The following is a 17713-nucleotide window of genomic DNA, read 5'->3' on the forward strand; positions in this document are numbered from 1 at the left end:
AAGAAGCCTGTCTCGAAAGACCATATATTATACAATACCAGTTCTGGGGATACTGAAAATGTTCTAAAATTGACTGTGTAAGATATCTAAGAATATATAAAAAAACTACTGAATTGTACACTTCAGGGTGAACTGTATGATAAATGAATTAAATCTCAACAAAGCTGTTAAAGAATTGTGATCAACAATCAAGATTGCTGGGAGAAATATCAATAACCTCAGATATGCAGATGACACCACCCATATAGCAGAAAGCGAAGAGGAACTAAAAAGCCTCTTGATGAAGGTGAAAGAGGAGAGTGAAAAAGTTGGCTTAAAACTCAACATTCAGAAAATGAAGATCATGGCATCTGGTCCCATCACTTCTGGGAAACAGACAGGGAAACAGTGGAAATAGTGTCAGACTTTATTTTTGGGGGCTCCAAAATCACTGCAGATGGTGACTGCAGCCATGAAATTAAAAGATGCTTACTCCTTGGAAGAAAAGTTATGACCAACCTAGATAGCATATTGAAAAGCAGAGACATTACTTTGCCAACAAAGGTCCATCTAGTCAAGGCTATGGTTTTTCCAGTGGTCATGTATGGATGTGAGAGCTGGACTGTGAAGAAAGCTGAGCACTGAAGAATTGATGCTTTTGAATTGTGGTGTTGGAGAAGACTCTTGAGAGTCCCTTGGACTGCAAGGAGATCCAACCAGTCCATTCTGAAGGAGATCAGCCCTGGGATTTCTTTGGAAGGAATGATGCTAAAGCTGAAACTCCAGTACTTTGGCCACCTCATGCGAAGAGTTGACTCATTGGAAAAGACTCGGATGCTGGGAGGGATTGGGGGCAGGAGGAGAAAGGGACGACAGAGGATGAGATGGCTGGATGGCATCACTGACTCGATGGACGTGAGTCTGAGTGAACTCCGGGAGTTGGTGATGGACAGGGAGGCCTGGCGTGCTGCGATTCATGGGGTCGCCAAGAGTCGGACACGTCTGAGCGACTAAACTGAACTGAAATGAACTGAAAGTAGTCATGGTAATAATAAAACCCTAAATTTAAGATCACTCTACCTAGAAAACCCCATTTACACCTAAAAATGCCTTACTTCTTTATTTGTCATCAACAGACCAGCCATCAAATAGGAAATACTGCTACCTGAACTGTCCTTGCTGCCCATCTCCTAAGGTGTGATTACTAATAGAACCTGTCCCTGGACCCTCAGCTAATACCCTCAGTGACGTCACTCACTATTAGATCTCAAAACTTGATGGTAACCCTAGTGCCGCAAGTATTCAATCTACTGATCAAACAATGAGCTCAGAAAGAGTATGTAACTTCTCATATTGTTAAGATGTGCTTCTCATAATCCAAGTGGAACCCAGGAGAATCTAGAAAACCTTATTTCTCTAACCGGCAAATTTCTCTAACTCAAGAACTGAGAGCATTGTCCAGATGAAAGAGAAGGTGTTTTAAATACAGCTCTTGATAAGTTTGAAAAATGTTTACTCCTGAGCCAGAGATTACAGGAAAAGAAAAATAAAGGAAATAGGTTTCATTGAAAATTTACCTGAAAAATGAAATTTCTCTTCAGAAAATCGGGCTAGCTGTGCACATATTCTGCTTTTCTCTTGCAACAAAGTTTCTTTTAAGGCACTTTCTCTATGTCCTCTAGAGTTAAGGGCTTCAATCAGCTGATCCAGCTGTTCACAGGAACTGTAAAAGCACCACCGATTTGGCTTATGCACCGGTTTTGGCAGCTGCACAGTATCATCACACGGACCGTGGTCAATGCTGGAGGTAGATTCAGACATCAACGAATCTCCAGTTTTAGTGGATACCTGAGGCGCTCGAGACTGTACATTATCCTGAAATGATGAAGGTCTAGGCAACAGCATGTCTTCAGTGAGACCAGAATAATCCTCTTCAATAAACAATCCAGGAATAGAAGGGAAAATCCAATACCGTCTGTACATGCGGTCACGGCCCAAGGGAAAGATATTGGTACATGCTATGGCACTTTGGATTTTTTCTAAGAGCTCTTTCTCTTTTCGTTGGTGTTCCTGTTTTAAAGCTTCTTCCTCCTCAGCAGTAAGAGGCTCTCTTGTTACGCAGCTGACCTCTTCTTGCCTTGTAAATTCTTTAAATCCATTTTGTCCCCTTTTTCCTGTAATTGAAACCACTATCATATTTTAGTTTTTCACTAGAAAAACATGACAAGCTACCCCAAGTTACTATACATTATGGAGTAAACTATGTGCCACTCCCACATACCCCCAATTTGTAGGTTGAAGTCCTAAACCCCAAGGTGACTGAATTTGGAGACAGGGCCTTTAAGGAGGTAATTAAGGTCAGACTGGTGTCTTTAAGTAAGAGGAAGGGAGACCAGGGCACGCACTCTTTCCACTTGTGGGTGAGGAAAGGTCATATGAGGACGCAGTGAGAAGGTGCTATTACCAGCTGAGAAAGGCCTCACCAGAAATTAACCCTGCTGGCACCCTGATCTTGTACCTCCAGTCTCCAGAACTGTGATAAAAATTTTTGTTGTTTAAGCCACAGTCTGTAACATTTTGTTATGGCAACATGAATAGCCTAATATACTATGTTAATAAGAAATTGGCACACTTATACATAAAGAGATACACAAAAACCTTCTATCTCCATACTGGAGAGTGTGCCAGAGTCTGTTAGTTATTCTGCAAGATACATTCAGTCCTTCTTCTAAGGCAGAAGTTAGCAAACCACTTCTATGAAGGGCTAGCTAGTCAATATTTTAGGCTGTGTGGGTCATACGGTTTCCATCCCAGCTACCCAACTCTGCCACTGTAGCATGAAAACAGTCACAGACAATATGCAAATGAACGAGCGTGGCTATACGCAACAAAATCTTACTTAAGGTCAGTGAGTCTGAATTTCATGTGATTTTCACATGTCACAAAGTATCACTCTTTTTAATTTTTTTCCCAACTATTTAAAAATGTAAAAACCCTTTCAGGCTCATGGGTGATATTAAAACAGGGGGCAGGGCGGATTTGGCCAATGGGCTGTACTTTAACAACCACTGCTTTAAGGTAACAGAAGCCTTAATTATTGGCAGGCACCTAGCAATCCAATTGGAGAAGGCAATGGTACCCCTCTCTAGCACTCTTGCCTGGAAAATCCCATGGACGGAGGAGCCTGGTGGGCCGCAGTCCATGGGGTCGCTAAGAGTTGGACACGACTGAGCGACTTCACTTTCACTTTTCCCTTTCCTGCATTGGAGAAGGAAATGGCAACCCACTCCAGTGTTCTTGCCTGGAGAATCCCAGGGATGGGGAAGCCTGGCAGCAGCAGCAATCCAAGAGAAGGACATTTCCCAGACCCTCTTTCCCCAGTAAATATGGCTATATTAGAAACTACTGGTCAAAGAGATGGAAGCAGAAGCACTGTCTGTAACCTCTGGGTTATGCCTCTTTTTCCCCTTTCCCTAGACAGAATGGAGACAGGGTGATAAATCATTTTGGAACATGAGGATGGCAGCAAATGCTCAAGGATGACAGTACCAACAAGACAGAAGGAGCCTAGACTCCTCCTGGCTGGCCTTGTATGCTGTGTTGAAGCATTAGACTTCTCTCCTGTTTCATTCATTGCCAAATTGTTTAAATGGTTGGGGGGTGTTTCTTCTCTTTCTTTTGCCTGAAAGGGTTTGTGTAAGATTGGAATTATCTGCTTCTTTGAAATTTGGCAGAATTCACCATAAAGTCGCCTAGGAGTGATGTTTTCTTTATAGGAAGGTTTTTAATACTAATTCAAGATCTTTAACAGTTTAGGACCATTCACATTTTTAATCTTTGTATTAATTAATTTCTATAATTTGCATTTTTTCTAGGATTTAGCTTTTTGCCCTGCATTTTCAAATTTACTGCTATTAAATTGTTATATTATCCCCTTATCTTTAAATTTCTACTCTATCTCTAGTTATACTGCTTCAATTTTTAGTCCTAATTTTGTTTATTGTGACCCCTCACCCTCCCCTGAAAGTCAATTCAACAAAGGTTTGTCTAGTTTGTGTCTTTTTCAAATAACCAGCTTTTGGCTTTGTTGTTTTTCTCTATTACAGTTTTATTTTCTATTAATTTCTACTCAAGTTTATTGTCTCCTTATATTTCGGGAGATTATTCTAGTTTTTACCTCTAACTTCTTAAATGAATGCCTAGTATAATTTGCCTTTCTACTTTCCTAATATGTATTAAAGCTATAAATTTTCCTTTAAGTAGAGGGAACTGTATCCAACAAGTATGGACTTGTATGGATTATATCCATCAATATGCAGTATTAATTAGTTTTAAATATTTTAAAATTTCTATTAGGGCTTCTCCTTTGAAACTCTAATTACTTAGAAATATGTTCTAAATTCTAATGGCATAAGGTATTTTTTGGATTTCCAAATCAATTGCATTGCGGTCAGAGAATACAGCTCCATGATACTGTATAAGAGATTTTTCTGTCTACTTACAATATCCACTTTAAAAATAATGTAAAAAAAGAGATACTGTCCAAATTAGAGGCACAGAATAAACTTAAGTATCTCCTTTAATAGTTATCAAATGAAAATGGTTAGAGATCCTCAGAAGTAACTTGTATCACAAGCTTCAAAAAATGCATTTCCTTTGATCCAGCAACTTATGAGATTACTTTAAGGCAGCATAGATTTCCATTCTCAGTAATATGACACCAGTTACAAGCATTACTGATCTTTGCATCTCTAGCATCTACGAGGCATTCAATGTTGAATTGGTACATTACAGAATAAAAATTTCTACTTGGTCAACATAAAGTAGCAAATACAAAAAATCAACAACACACCTTGGAATCACAAATGGAAGTAACCTAATATATATTTCAGAATAGATAATTAATAAAATGCCTTATCAATTAAAAACAAGCAAGCATGCCCTTAAGAAATTCTGTATTACCCCTTCTGCCTCTTTTATGTGGTCCCGGGTCATCTTCATCTTCAGTAACTGTATCTTGATCTTGTTCCTTTTGCTCTATTTCTTTGCTCTCAGTGCTAGTATCAAAATCTTCCCTTTCTTCCTCCCTTAAGAAGAAAAAAATATTTATAATTCCATTCATGAAATATTTATTGCCTGCCTATGAAGTGCCAGGGTTTATCCTTCGAGAAGTAGTGAACAAGATAATACAGAGTTTATAGTCTTGCAGATAATTATATAAATCATTGTAAAATTAAAATATGTAATAAATACTAAAAAAGAAGGAGTTCAAAATGCTATGAAAGCATTTTGAGGAGAACTTGATCCCTAATCTCAGGGATCAAGTAACGCTCGCTTAAAGAAGTGACGTTTAAACTGCAAGACTAAGGAGGCTGGGAGGGGTGAGGTGGCAGGTAAGAAGAAATCTTTGTTTCTACAAGAAGGAATAACCTGCAAATGCATTGAGCTCAAGGGAAAAGGAAGGAGCTTGTAATTTTGACAAGAATGTAAACAAAAAAGAAGCAATTTAAGATACGAATGAGAAAAATCAGGGCAAGATCATACTGGGCCTTGTAAGGGCATTATTCAAAGAGCAATGGGGGTGGGTGGGGAGAAGCTACAGGGAAAAAGTGGAAGAGTTTAGAAAAGGGAAATGACATGATTAGAAGGTACTCTTGCTGGTATGTGGAAAATCATCTGAGATAGAAAGCAGTTGAGGGGAGATTAGTCAAGAGGCCACTGTAATTAGTCCAGGTAGCTGGCTGGGAGGTAATGGCGGCTCAGAGTATAAAAGGAGATAAGTAGACAAACAGTAGTGGGGAGAAGTAGACAAATTCAGATACAGTAAGTAGGAACAATATGGATATTTTATCACTGTATTGTCCAAATCAAAACTAAAGTTGCATGGAATTTGAATTTCACCATTTATGTTCTACATTCAAAGAGTTTTGCAAACTTTCAGGAGCTAGAGGGATAACATAAATGAGTGAGGTTAGATGAGTACAAACATATGAAGTGGTGGGATCTATTACAAGCCTAATTTCTTTTTTTAAAAAACTGAAGATATCACAAGGAAAAAGTAATTGCAACTATATGAGGCAATGAATATTAACTAAATTATAGTAATCATTTAACAATATATACATTTATCAAATCATTATTTTATATACCTTAAATGAATACAGTATTTTCTGTATAACTGACATAATTGGAAAAATGTTTATAAGGTGTAAAAAAAAATTTGAGACAGAGTTCACATACCATATAAATCACCATTTTCAAGTGTACAACTCAGTGGTTTTTAGTACTATTAACAAGGCTGTACAATTACTGCCTCAATCTAATTCATCATCTCAGAAGAAAAACTGGATACTATTTTCAATTCCTTTTCCCCACTGCCCCTGGTAACCACTGATTCTACTTTCTGCTCTGGACTTGCCTATTCTGGACTTTTCCTATAAATGGAATAATCACACGGTCTTCTGTGATTAGCTTCTTTCACCTAGCATGTTTCCAAAGTTCACCCATGTTGTAGCATGTATCAGAATTCCATTCCTTCTTATTTCTGAATAACATTCTGCTATAAGGATACACCACAGAAGCAGTATATCGTTTTGTTTATCCATCAACTGATGGGCTGATGAACATTTGGGTTGGACTATTTTTTGGTTACGAAGAATAATGCTGCTATGAACTTCCATGTATACATTTTTGGATGAATGTATGCTCTTAATTTTCTTGGGTACATACCTGGGAGTGGAATTGCTGGCTACATGGTAACACATGGTTTAGACTGTTTGATGAACTGTCAAACTTATCCAAAGCAGCCACACTGTTTTACACATCCCTGTGAGCAATGTATGAGAGTTCTAATTTCTTTATTCTCACCAACATATGTTACCATCCCTCAACTGAAATACCGCCATCTTAGTAAGTGTGAAGTGTATCTCATCGTGGTTTTGATATGCATTTCCCTAATGACTAACGATGCTGAGCATCTTTTTATGCGCTTCATATAGATCTTCTTTGAAGAAATGCCTGCTAAAATCCTTTGCCCATTTTAAAAACTGAGTTGTCTTTTTACTATTGAGTTGTGTGAGTTCTTTATACATTCTGGATGTCAGACCATCATTAGATATATGATTTATAAAATTTTTTTTCTCTTCTCTGGGTTGTTTTTTTTAACTTTCTCAACAGTGTTCTTTGAAGCACAAAAGTTTTCAATTTTGGTGAAGTCTATTTTTTATTTGGTTGCTTGTAGTTTAGGTGTCATATCTATTATTAACTTTCTCAAGGTATCCAAATAAATTCCTTAAAGTATTACTGATGGCCATATAAAATACAACTGTTCCAAGTTTGTGACCTATGAATGTAACAGGTATTTTTATATGTAAGTATAATCAAAAGTCAATATGCTAAATTTGGAATACTGAGGTTTTTAGAATTTCTTTTGCAGATTTTATTTTAGAATGATTATTTCTGCTAATTTTGATATGATTTGCCATCTACAATATAGGGAAAGTTCCCACTTGTCTTCACAGCCAATCTTCATCCCTAATATGTCAATATGTAATAAAATACTTTAGGCAGTCACTGAATTATTTAAGGTGCTGACATCGTCTCCCTCCACCTTAAAAGCTCCAATCTCTTCCTTAAAAAGCTTGAAGGAACTCTGTGAAACACAGAGTACAACTGTGATGATGGTGGTGGAAGGGAGAGATACTATTAGTAATGCTAGAATGAGTAATGCTAGCAGTTTTAGATTCCCTCAAAGTGCTTTTTAAAAAACAAAACAAAACAAAAAAAAAACCAACACATGTATATCTGAGGACTCTCTGTATGTAAATTTCATAGGCTTGCTGACACTATTACAAAACTACAGAAAATTAGTTTTCTAAAAATTTGGAAAGCATTTTAGAGTTTAAGGTGCTGATTTTTATTCTTTATGTCATCCAGATAAGCAGTGTAATTCAAACCATACCCAACAGATATATCTGCAACTGAATTTCTTTGCTCATCTTCCTTTAGTTTTTCTTGTTTCTCCTTCATTTTTTGTTCTTGCTCCTTAAGTTTTTCTTCTTTCCTTTTACGAATCCTGAAAGTTAAAATAAAATATTATAGTCTATATGATACTTTTAACTTTTTATCTTTAACCACCCAATTACAGAAAATGCTCCAAATGTTATCACAAAACTACAAAGTAATCTATTAATAACAGCCCAACATGGTTTTATTTTTTTCATAAATTTTATTTTATTATTCTATATATATATTTTTTTGCTGTGCTGTACAGCATGTATGGGATTTTAGTTCCCTGACCAGGGATTGAACCCATGTCCCCTGCATTGGGAGTGTAGAGTCTTAACCACTGGACTGCCAAGAAAGTCCCCAACATGTTTTTAGAGGCAAAGAAATAAACAGCTTTCATTAGCACAACGGACTATAATTATCTCTCACCTAGCAGCTGCTTCTTCCCTCTCTTTTCGATGTTGTTCTGCTTTTAACTCCCGGAACTCCTGTTTTGCTTGTCTTAATATGTCAACATAATCTTCAATGAAATCCCTAGTAGAAACTAGGGTCAGTAGTTTCCCACAGAGAGCATGAAGTATCTTCATCTTTTCTCCTGCCAAAAATTGGTAAATAACTCCTGGATTATCAATGACAAGAAAAAATTTAATTTGTGGCTCAATGTGAAAATATTTAATAAAGACTAGGGAAGAGTCTCTTAAGATCAACTAAGCTAGTGGCATTTATGGAAAAAAGCAACTTTGAATCCAATTAACAGTTATGTGATATACAACACATTTCAAATACTAATAACTACTAGTTAAACAGACATGAAAAACTTTCTAATTGCAAAGAATTAATTTTTAAGTTTTAATTTTAGGCTTATGTAGCTTATATATGAAGTTCAAATCAAAACTAAGTTATAACCACATGAGACCAAGATGTGGGTTTGATCCTTGGTACGGGATGATCCCTGTAAGAAATGGCAACCCACTCTAGTATTCTTGACTGGAGAATCCCTTGGACAGAGGGAGCTTGGCAGGCTACAGTCTACAGGGTTGCAAAGAGACATGACTAAGTGATTGAGCACGCATACATGCACACACACACACACACACACACACAAATGGCAATAGGCAAATTGCTACTCAGAAAAGACTGCACAAAAACACTACCATAAATTTTAAAAATTATATGAATGTTAGCTCAACTATACCACAATAAAAATTTTTTAAACTACATGACTCTTAGGAATTAGGTTTTCTTATTATATGTTTCCTTAAATAAGCATAATAAATTCAATACAATTGAATATAATTTTTACTTTTATCTATAAAAGGAAGTAAAAAAAACTCTTAATTTTACATATTGTGCCTCACTGCTGAAACATTTACTCAACTGAATGTTAGCTATCTGCAGCTACAGCTTATATTTCTGATATATTAATAAATAAAAATTAAAGCTAGCTAATTCCCACTTATCTTTCTAGACTTGCTAGATGTAGTAAACTAACCACACATTTTTAAAGTAATAGAAAATCCAAGAGAAAAAAGACAAGAAAATCATAAATAATTAAAAGTTAATATGAATAACAACTGTAGTTAATTTAGGTCACTATTTGTATTCTGACAATTTTTTTTAAAAAGACTGCTTTCTTCCTTTCTCTTTTAAAACTAAATGTCATCTAAAATTTTCTCATCAGCTACCGAGTATTCTGGGCATAAGTAGGAAGGTTATACAAATTCTAACTTGCAAAGTTTACCTGGTGTCAAATCATACACTGAAGTGCTTGACAGTTTCTTCACCAGGCTGGGGTTGCTCAAACGAAGCTCCATGCAGGCATCATCTGTAGCATCAAACCCTCCTCGTTTCTGATACCTGTACTTCGCATTTGCTGATGTTACATCAGCACCCGAAGCTAAGATGTGTAGTCTGAGGATTTCAGAAAGAGTGCAGCTATCGAGATCCAAGCTTTTCAAACTGCAGCCTATAGTCGTTAAAAACGAAACAGTCATTTAGAATGTAAACAATAACTCCTCAGTAATGTAAAATATACCTTTATAAAAATAAAAAGGCAATAAAAAAAAAAAAAAAACCCACACATACCCTGATGCAACTGCGGCCATGCAGCTGCCAAAGATGCAACTGCAGACAGTGCAGATTTTGTGGGGTCTGTATCTTCATCCAAAGCCTCTGTTAGATCTTTAAGGAAATAAATACTTTATTCTAGTGCAAATCAAAGCTTGAATATTTGGGAATAATGCCCTTTTTAAAATGATGAAAGAAACAGCAAACAGCTTAACATTCAGGAACCTCAAAACTGACACTAGGTACCACAAGCATCACATCATTCACATTCTGCCTAGGCTCCAACTAAAACTATTAAATCCTAAGATATGTACTACACACTAATTTTCCCCTTACTTAACATAGAGAAGACAATTTCCAAGTTACCAACAAGATACACATACACATTCCAAAAATATGGTAAAATACACTTTAAAATGAAAGACAAATTTCCTTGCTCAATATAACTTTAAAAAAACTCTACTTTGAAAATCAGAATCTATTTGAAGATATCCAAATCTTTAATAAATATTCAATTACAAATACTGAATCATAACAAAGTATAAGTTGTAATTAATCATCAAAAACCAACACAGGAAAAGAGCTAAAAGAACTTAAAGACAATACTACTGTCACTTAACCACAGGTTTATCTCTTCATTTAAATTGCCTGTTTTTATTTTGCAAACTCTCTGATCCATGAAACAATAGGAAGATATCCCTGTATTTTCTAAGTAAATTGCTTCAGTTTTGAAAACAGTGCTTAAGCTACAAATAGGACCAAAGAGCAAGTCTACTGACACAAATATATTTAAACCATTAGGATATACAATTATTCCTTACATAGATAATAAAATGTCACCAATGAAAAAACTTTTAAGCTGATAAAAAGCCCTTCTGCTCTACCACAGTAGACACAGCTTCAGACTAAGTCTCAGATAATGTAAATTCTACTCTTAGCTCTGTCCATCCCTAGTTCCTACTTAGGTAGCCTCTAGATCAGGCACTTAATTGGCTTCATTCTTTTTATAGCGCTAAGTCAAGATCAGCAGTTTTCAAATTCCTCAAGTATTTCTTGGAAGCACCATATAATGTGAATGGAGATGATAATCCTGCCCATTCATCTTTTCAACTCTCCTACACTAGCAGGGAGGAATCCCTGTACAATTTGTAGGCCTCCATGGATTAGAGCTGGGAAATCACTGAGCTAACCTGGTTCTGAGGTTCCTTCACTTTCTCCTTTCCCTCCTCAAAGTTCACAAGCTGAAAAAATGAACCTTAGAGAAAAGAACTGCTGTCCTTTACTAAAGGAAAAAGGCCCTTTGGGATTATGTCTGATTACAGTTACTGACAATTCCACGGCATTTGAAGCATAAACAGTACCACACAGGAGAAGTTACCTAACTAAATGTTACATATATACATAAGTTATTCCTACAAGGCCATGAATTTAGTCGAAATGACAGACATTATAATGTTCCTCACCAGGGAAATACTAGATGTAAAACTTTTTTCAATTTTCATTTTACATACAAAGCCAAACAAACTTAAAATTAATATAGGCACTCTAAAATTAACAAGTCCTAGTTAAAAAGCTGTATAAGTGTACTGGCTCTCTTCCTTTGCAGCAATTCAACTTATTTTATCTATAGTAAGCTGTAATTTCCTGGGACAAAGGCTGTAAAGGCCTCAGGAAATGGACAACCAACAAAATGACGATTTACTTTTAGTTGTGTTTAGCATGCTAAAATACATACTCTTCAACTCAACTATCTGCCAAACTGCTCTTTCAAGAAACTGTAAATATCATTCTAGGATTTATTTGCTGAGACAGTCACTTGGATACATCATACCAAGAGAATACAGCTAAACTGTGTGGGGGATGACCACCTGAAACAGATACATTTATCATCATCGTAATCTAGAATCAGGTACACATAATTTCAACACTAAACAATAACATCTCAGCAATACACATAACTATTATATATCAGGAGAATGCTTTTGTATCTATACTTGTGAAAGGCATTTAAGTTCATGATGTAAGACTAAAGAGAGGAACTGATATTTATAATGTAAGTTAAAAAATTGCTGGTCAAAATTTCCAAGATTCAATATAAAAATAAGAAGGCCAAAAAATTACATGTTCTTGACAGATAATTACTTCTTTGCCATATTATAAGGTAATAAAATGTAATCATTACGAGGCTCCAGTCCAGAGTGCCTGAGTTTGTATCCATCACTTCTTATTAGCCACGTGTCTTTAGGCAAGTTAATTAAACTCAAGACTAAGCTTCTTTTACATATAAAGGCAAAAATAATTACACCTTCCTTATAATGGTGGTGTGAGGATAAAACAACATATATATGGTGTCTTTCTAGTTACGCGATCACTTACTCTCTATGTGATCTTCAGTAAATGACCTCACTGAACCTCATGTTTTATCACTGAGGTAAATACATGCTTTTATTGTCTGCCCAATAACACCTTACGTAAGGCCAGCTATGAAGAAGTAAATAATATTCAATCCCATGTGATTATTCAGGTGCTTTCAGGAAGACTACGGAAAACCCTTTTTGTTACTGAGATGGGAGAATACATGAAAAATACCTGGGGGAACAGTCTGGGGCCCTTAATGAAACTGAAGTCACCATTTAAAATGTGGTAATAGGCAAATGAGAGAAGGGTGAAATTTTTGAAGTAATTTTTTCTCCCTCCATAACATTTAAATAGTTTCAAACAAAGCATTATTAATGGTCAATACTTATTCCGAGGTAGACTTTATAGACAGTTGGTATAGAAGTAGAGCTATAAAAATTACAGGAACGACAAATCATGAATAGAAAATAAAATGGCAATACAAACATCAACAGTTTTTCCCTTACATTAGCTGCTTTTCCAATATAATTTCCTTTTGACCCCACTTTTTGTCATTAAGGCTTCCAAAACTACAAAATTCACCTAATTCAAATCCTGAATTAAAGAAAGCTTTATGTCTTGTATTAAGGTCAGAATTTGGTCAATAACCTTGTGATGTTATCAGTCATTAAGATAACCTAAAGCCTGAAAGAATGAATATATTTTACACAGTCTATCTTAGATCATCCATCTTTAGTTGTGGTACTTGTCATTAGAAAATCTTTGGATGTTTTATAAATGGATATACCCCTCTCCCTTCGCTTTTATGAAACTGACTAAATCATCTAAGATGACAATGAAGACCACATTGCTAAAATGGCCTTGATAAGGGAGCTAGAGTGATTAGCACTCAAGCAAGAGAATATATTTTGCTTGAACTTTGACTGCAAAATCAAAAGACAACTGAACTGACTACATCCTCATGACTCTCCTATTGCTCCATCGACCAGGCATAAAGGAAATTAGCTCAAATTATCTAAGGCCAACCACGCTACCTGAATGGAGGAACGTCCCATTTTTTTTCCTACTAAGATTATGCTATCAAGATGGCTCCAAACTATTTCTTATCGTGTATTTCTACATAATACACTAAAGTTTATTTAATGGTCCGATCTCATAAGTGGCAAAATTCACAGAGAATATTATTCAGGAAGTCAAATCAACCTGTTAATATAAATGCTTAACAATTCCTCGGATTGAGGTAAATCCTAAATAAAACAGTGAACACTCTACTGTGTATTAAAAATAAAAAAGATTTCCCCAAGAATTATTCCTACATTAATATGTACCATACAGACTCTAGATACTTAACTGTACAGAAATTAAAGAGCAAAATTTCTAGTTCAAACTAGCAAAATTTAAAAATTAAATGTTCCTTAACTCTGATCTAAAAATTATCAGATATGAAATGAAATCAGTAATAATACTTTTAACCTAAAGTTTTAATAACAACAATTGAAGTATTTTCTTGGATGGGGACAAAAACTCAGTGCTATTCAGTAAATTTCTTGGAATTACAGATACTGGTCAATGAAATTTGTAAGGTTCCTAAATCACAGGAGAAATCTAGAGGAATAAAAAACAAGATAGGTTGGCAGGGTGGGGGCTGCAGCATTTTTAAGGTCATCAGAAACAGGATATATTAAAACAAAGCTTCTGTAAAACAACTGATAATATGTTGCTAGTATATGACTCAAAAATCAAGTAACTTGAACAACCATGTTTTATAACTGTAAAAGCCAAGTTAATTTAAAATTTAATCACAAGTTTATTTCACTACAAAGCTACTATCAGCCAGCAATAATATTGAATTCTGACCTTTGGTGTCAGCATCAGTTATTTGCTCTTTGGCTACTTCCTCTTCTTCTTCAGCTATCGCCTGGAAGATGGCAGTCAGGAAGAAAAAAAGCAATTCACATAGTGGGCCTTCACTGTCATTTCCTACAAGAGCTTCCTCTAACACTTCTGTGAATAAAATGTTTAAAATGAATTTAAAGTTCTGGTCACATACTGGAAAAACAACTCCATTGGAACAATAAACATTTTAATCAACAATAGCCTGTGTAACTATTTTCTTAAGTGCCCATCAGGTAAAGCCAAGTATAATTATTTAAGGCAAAATCACAAAGTAATTTTTAGTAATTACAACAAAATCATAAGCCAAAAATCACTGCATTCAAAGAAAGCCAAATTAGCCTCAGTTCAGACAATATTTCACCTAAATTTAAGCCTGAGATGCAAATTAGTCATATATTAAAAATTATAATCTTACTCTAATTTGAGTAATGACACCAAAGATGTTATTGTTGTCCCAGTGTTCTCAAGAGCTATGTGGGACATGACTGTTTACCAAATAGTACACATAAGAGGCAATCATCAGCATTAGCTGTAATCCTAATATTGAGTTCAGGTCATAAATGTTTCTCATCTAATTCACCTACCCTAAACGTCTTACCTCAACCAGCGCTGTTTAGACCTTCTTGATCTGTAAGGCACAGCGAGTCATGCCTCACCTAGCTCATCAAGAAAAACTAAGGGACTGTGAAAGCCCTCCTGAAGAATACAGTCGGTAAAATAAGAGTGGCATTAAAATTCTTTTAGAATTTTTATTTGGATCTAAAGAAGATTATTTTCTATTGGTTAGCTAAAAATCTAAAATGGGATCTAAAGCCCTTCTCATACTAATTTAGTTCTTATGAATGATGTACATACAAAGTAACAGTATGTAAGTGCAGAGGAGAAGCAATTGCAAGTTAAAGTTAGGCAGTAACTTGTCTTCAAATATGGCTGTCAATCCCTCCCTTCCCTGCACTTACATACCATGCCACCCTCAAGAAATGAGGTCTATTCCTTCACCCCCTTGAATCCCAGCAGGCCTAACTAATGGAATACAGCAGAAGCAAGGTTTGGCAGTTCTAGGCCTGGCCTTTAAGAAAAGTGATAGCTTCTGTTTCCAGCCCCTTGGAACACTCGCTGCCACATAGGAAGTGCAGGCTACTCTGACGAAGCAGGACACCATGTGGAGGAACACCGAGGTACCAGGCATGTGTGTGAAGAAGCCACCTTGAACACTGAGCCAGGTGAGCCTTCAGGTGACTCCAGTCCCAGCCACTGTGACTGTAATCACATGAAGGACCCCAAGAGAGGACTGGATAGCTGGGTCCAGTGACTCCACAGAACTTTGAGAGAGAATAACTTGTTCTTTTAAACCACTAATTTTAGGGTGAACTATCACATAGCAATAGCACTTGCCTAGGGTCACTCCCTCAGGAAACTCATCTTGAAGATCAAAAAGCTCCCCAAATGCATTAAGGAACTCCAAAACCATCAGAGCATCACCAAAGATTTCAGGAGGTAGTCTAGTTTTCACTGGAGTTGGTTCTGGAAGTTCCTGCAAGATTAAACAATTTATATAACTATTTGAACCAAGTACAGGAAATTGTACAAAGACAGATATGATATATTCTTTACCTAAGAACTATTTCACATTTCTCAACCCTGGATATTCATTATAATCACTTTTAGAACTTTAAAAATTAGAGATGCTGTGGCTTTAATTCAACCTTATACCTTACACTAAATCACAGTCTCTAGATCACTTACTAAATCATTTTTTCTTTCATTCAACTAACAGCATAATTTAGGTTGAGCTGTACTTCTGACTACATTTCCTAGTTACGAGCGACTCCTAACCTAGATTCTGAGGCCAAGGCATTAGCCATATCAGTATGATCTCTAATGTGGTATTTTCCTTAGGATATGGAACAAAATTAATCTACCATCTATTGTCTTAGAAATGGTTCCATATAAAATGAGATGAATGAGTTTGGTATAGATACTTTGGTTATTTCTTCAGACAGGCAGAATCTTTGTCTAGTAACCACATTAAATGTTTGCCTGGCTCCAGTGGTTACTGGACTACCAAGGATAGCACAGATGACCAACTATTTCCACAGGATAAGAATCATTATCAAAGCTTGTTATAAAATACTAACAATGCTATCCTGGAACTCTAAATATACATATTTGCCTAATTGGCTATCTCCTCTGTCACACAGGTGTGTGAAACATCACATAACGTGCTTATACCTTAAGGTCATCACATTCCATATCTTCTCTGGGTTTACTCCACTGTTTTAAGTATTCCATATACTTTTTCTTTTCTTCACGCAACTTCTCTCTTTCCTAAAATGAAAGGTCAATAAAAATTCTTATAAGATATTTATAAGGCAGCATTGGCATCACCTCGGAACTAGCAGGAAACAAATACTTGCGCCCTACCTAGATCTCTTGAACTAGGAACTCTAGGGTTGGGACCCAGCAACTGATGTTTTAATAAGCTCTTTTGGGGATTCTGCTGTACATAAAAGGGTTAAAACCACTGATCAAAACAATGCCTGTCTGATAGAACTGCTACAAAGATGAAATATGTTTGACACATAGCAACTCCTGGATAAATATTAATTCAATCTGACCTTGTCTATAGCAGTGCTTTCTCCACTTTAAATCAATTAGATCTCAAGTAAAGAGATAAGAAATTATTAGAGTACCTAACATAACTACCCCCCCCTTATATTTGTAATACATTAGTTTTCAAGATTCATTTAAACCTAATTAACTGCCTAGAGACACACACAGGGGACGGTAAGTAAAAGCAATATTAGAGTACAACTGGTGAACTTTTTGCTCAGTTGGTCTTTTGACAACTTTTCTTCTTGGTTCTGGTATTTGAAACTGCAGGATAAATACTGACGCTAAAAAGTCTCTGATAAAGCAGAATGTAAACAAAGTATTTTGTTATAATTATTTCCAATAAATATGTTAACTATGTAATAATATATATGTTTAATGCATGTTAATATTCTTTCTTTGAAATTTATTAACACTGAAAGTAAACAGATGTACATTTCTCAAGTTTAACAGAAAACACCTAGATAGTTACAGAACTTAACTGTGCTTTGAGTGGCCTGCTGAAATAAGCCCTCCCTCCACCCAAATAATTCTTGTAGGGTGTAATAAGATGGGTATTTTCATTCACTATTGCTAAGAGTATACATAAGTACAACACATTTGACAAACAAATACCTATGTTCACCAGGTACAGAAAGTTTTTAACATGTTCTTACCCATTAACCTAGTATTTCACTTCTACAAATTAATCCAGAGACACAATCCAAAAACAGGAAAGACTTTTGTTCATAAATCTGAACAAAGTATCCTTGTTCATGAGCAAAAATTTATAAAGTGCTTACCTGTATCTATT

The 17713-nt window shown here is 35.7% G+C and overlaps 1 protein-coding gene across 2 annotated transcripts in view; it reads right to left on the reverse strand.

The window, feature by feature from the left end:
* BAZ1A (bromodomain adjacent to zinc finger domain 1A) overlaps positions 1 to 17713 on the reverse strand; it is an 86477-nt gene that overhangs the window by 17703 nt on the left and 51061 nt on the right. For both annotated transcript variants that reach the window (XM_055556648.1, XM_055556649.1), the window contains exons 9-17: positions 16540 to 16635; positions 15703 to 15841; positions 14269 to 14415; positions 10072 to 10167; positions 9728 to 9952; positions 8416 to 8581; positions 7940 to 8053; positions 4942 to 5066; positions 1557 to 2153 (exon numbers count right to left, since the gene is read on the reverse strand). In XM_055556648.1, coding sequence (XP_055412623.1) covers positions 1557 to 2153; positions 4942 to 5066; positions 7940 to 8053; positions 8416 to 8581; positions 9728 to 9952; positions 10072 to 10167; positions 14269 to 14415; positions 15703 to 15841; positions 16540 to 16635 — 1705 coding nt within the window. The remainder of the gene's footprint in view (positions 1 to 1556; positions 2154 to 4941; positions 5067 to 7939; positions 8054 to 8415; positions 8582 to 9727; positions 9953 to 10071; positions 10168 to 14268; positions 14416 to 15702; positions 15842 to 16539; positions 16636 to 17713) is intronic.

The sequence above is a fragment of the Bubalus kerabau genome, chromosome 19 (assembly GCF_029407905.1).
Source record: "Bubalus kerabau isolate K-KA32 ecotype Philippines breed swamp buffalo chromosome 19, PCC_UOA_SB_1v2, whole genome shotgun sequence".
NCBI classification, from domain to species: domain Eukaryota; kingdom Metazoa; phylum Chordata; class Mammalia; order Artiodactyla; family Bovidae; genus Bubalus; species Bubalus kerabau.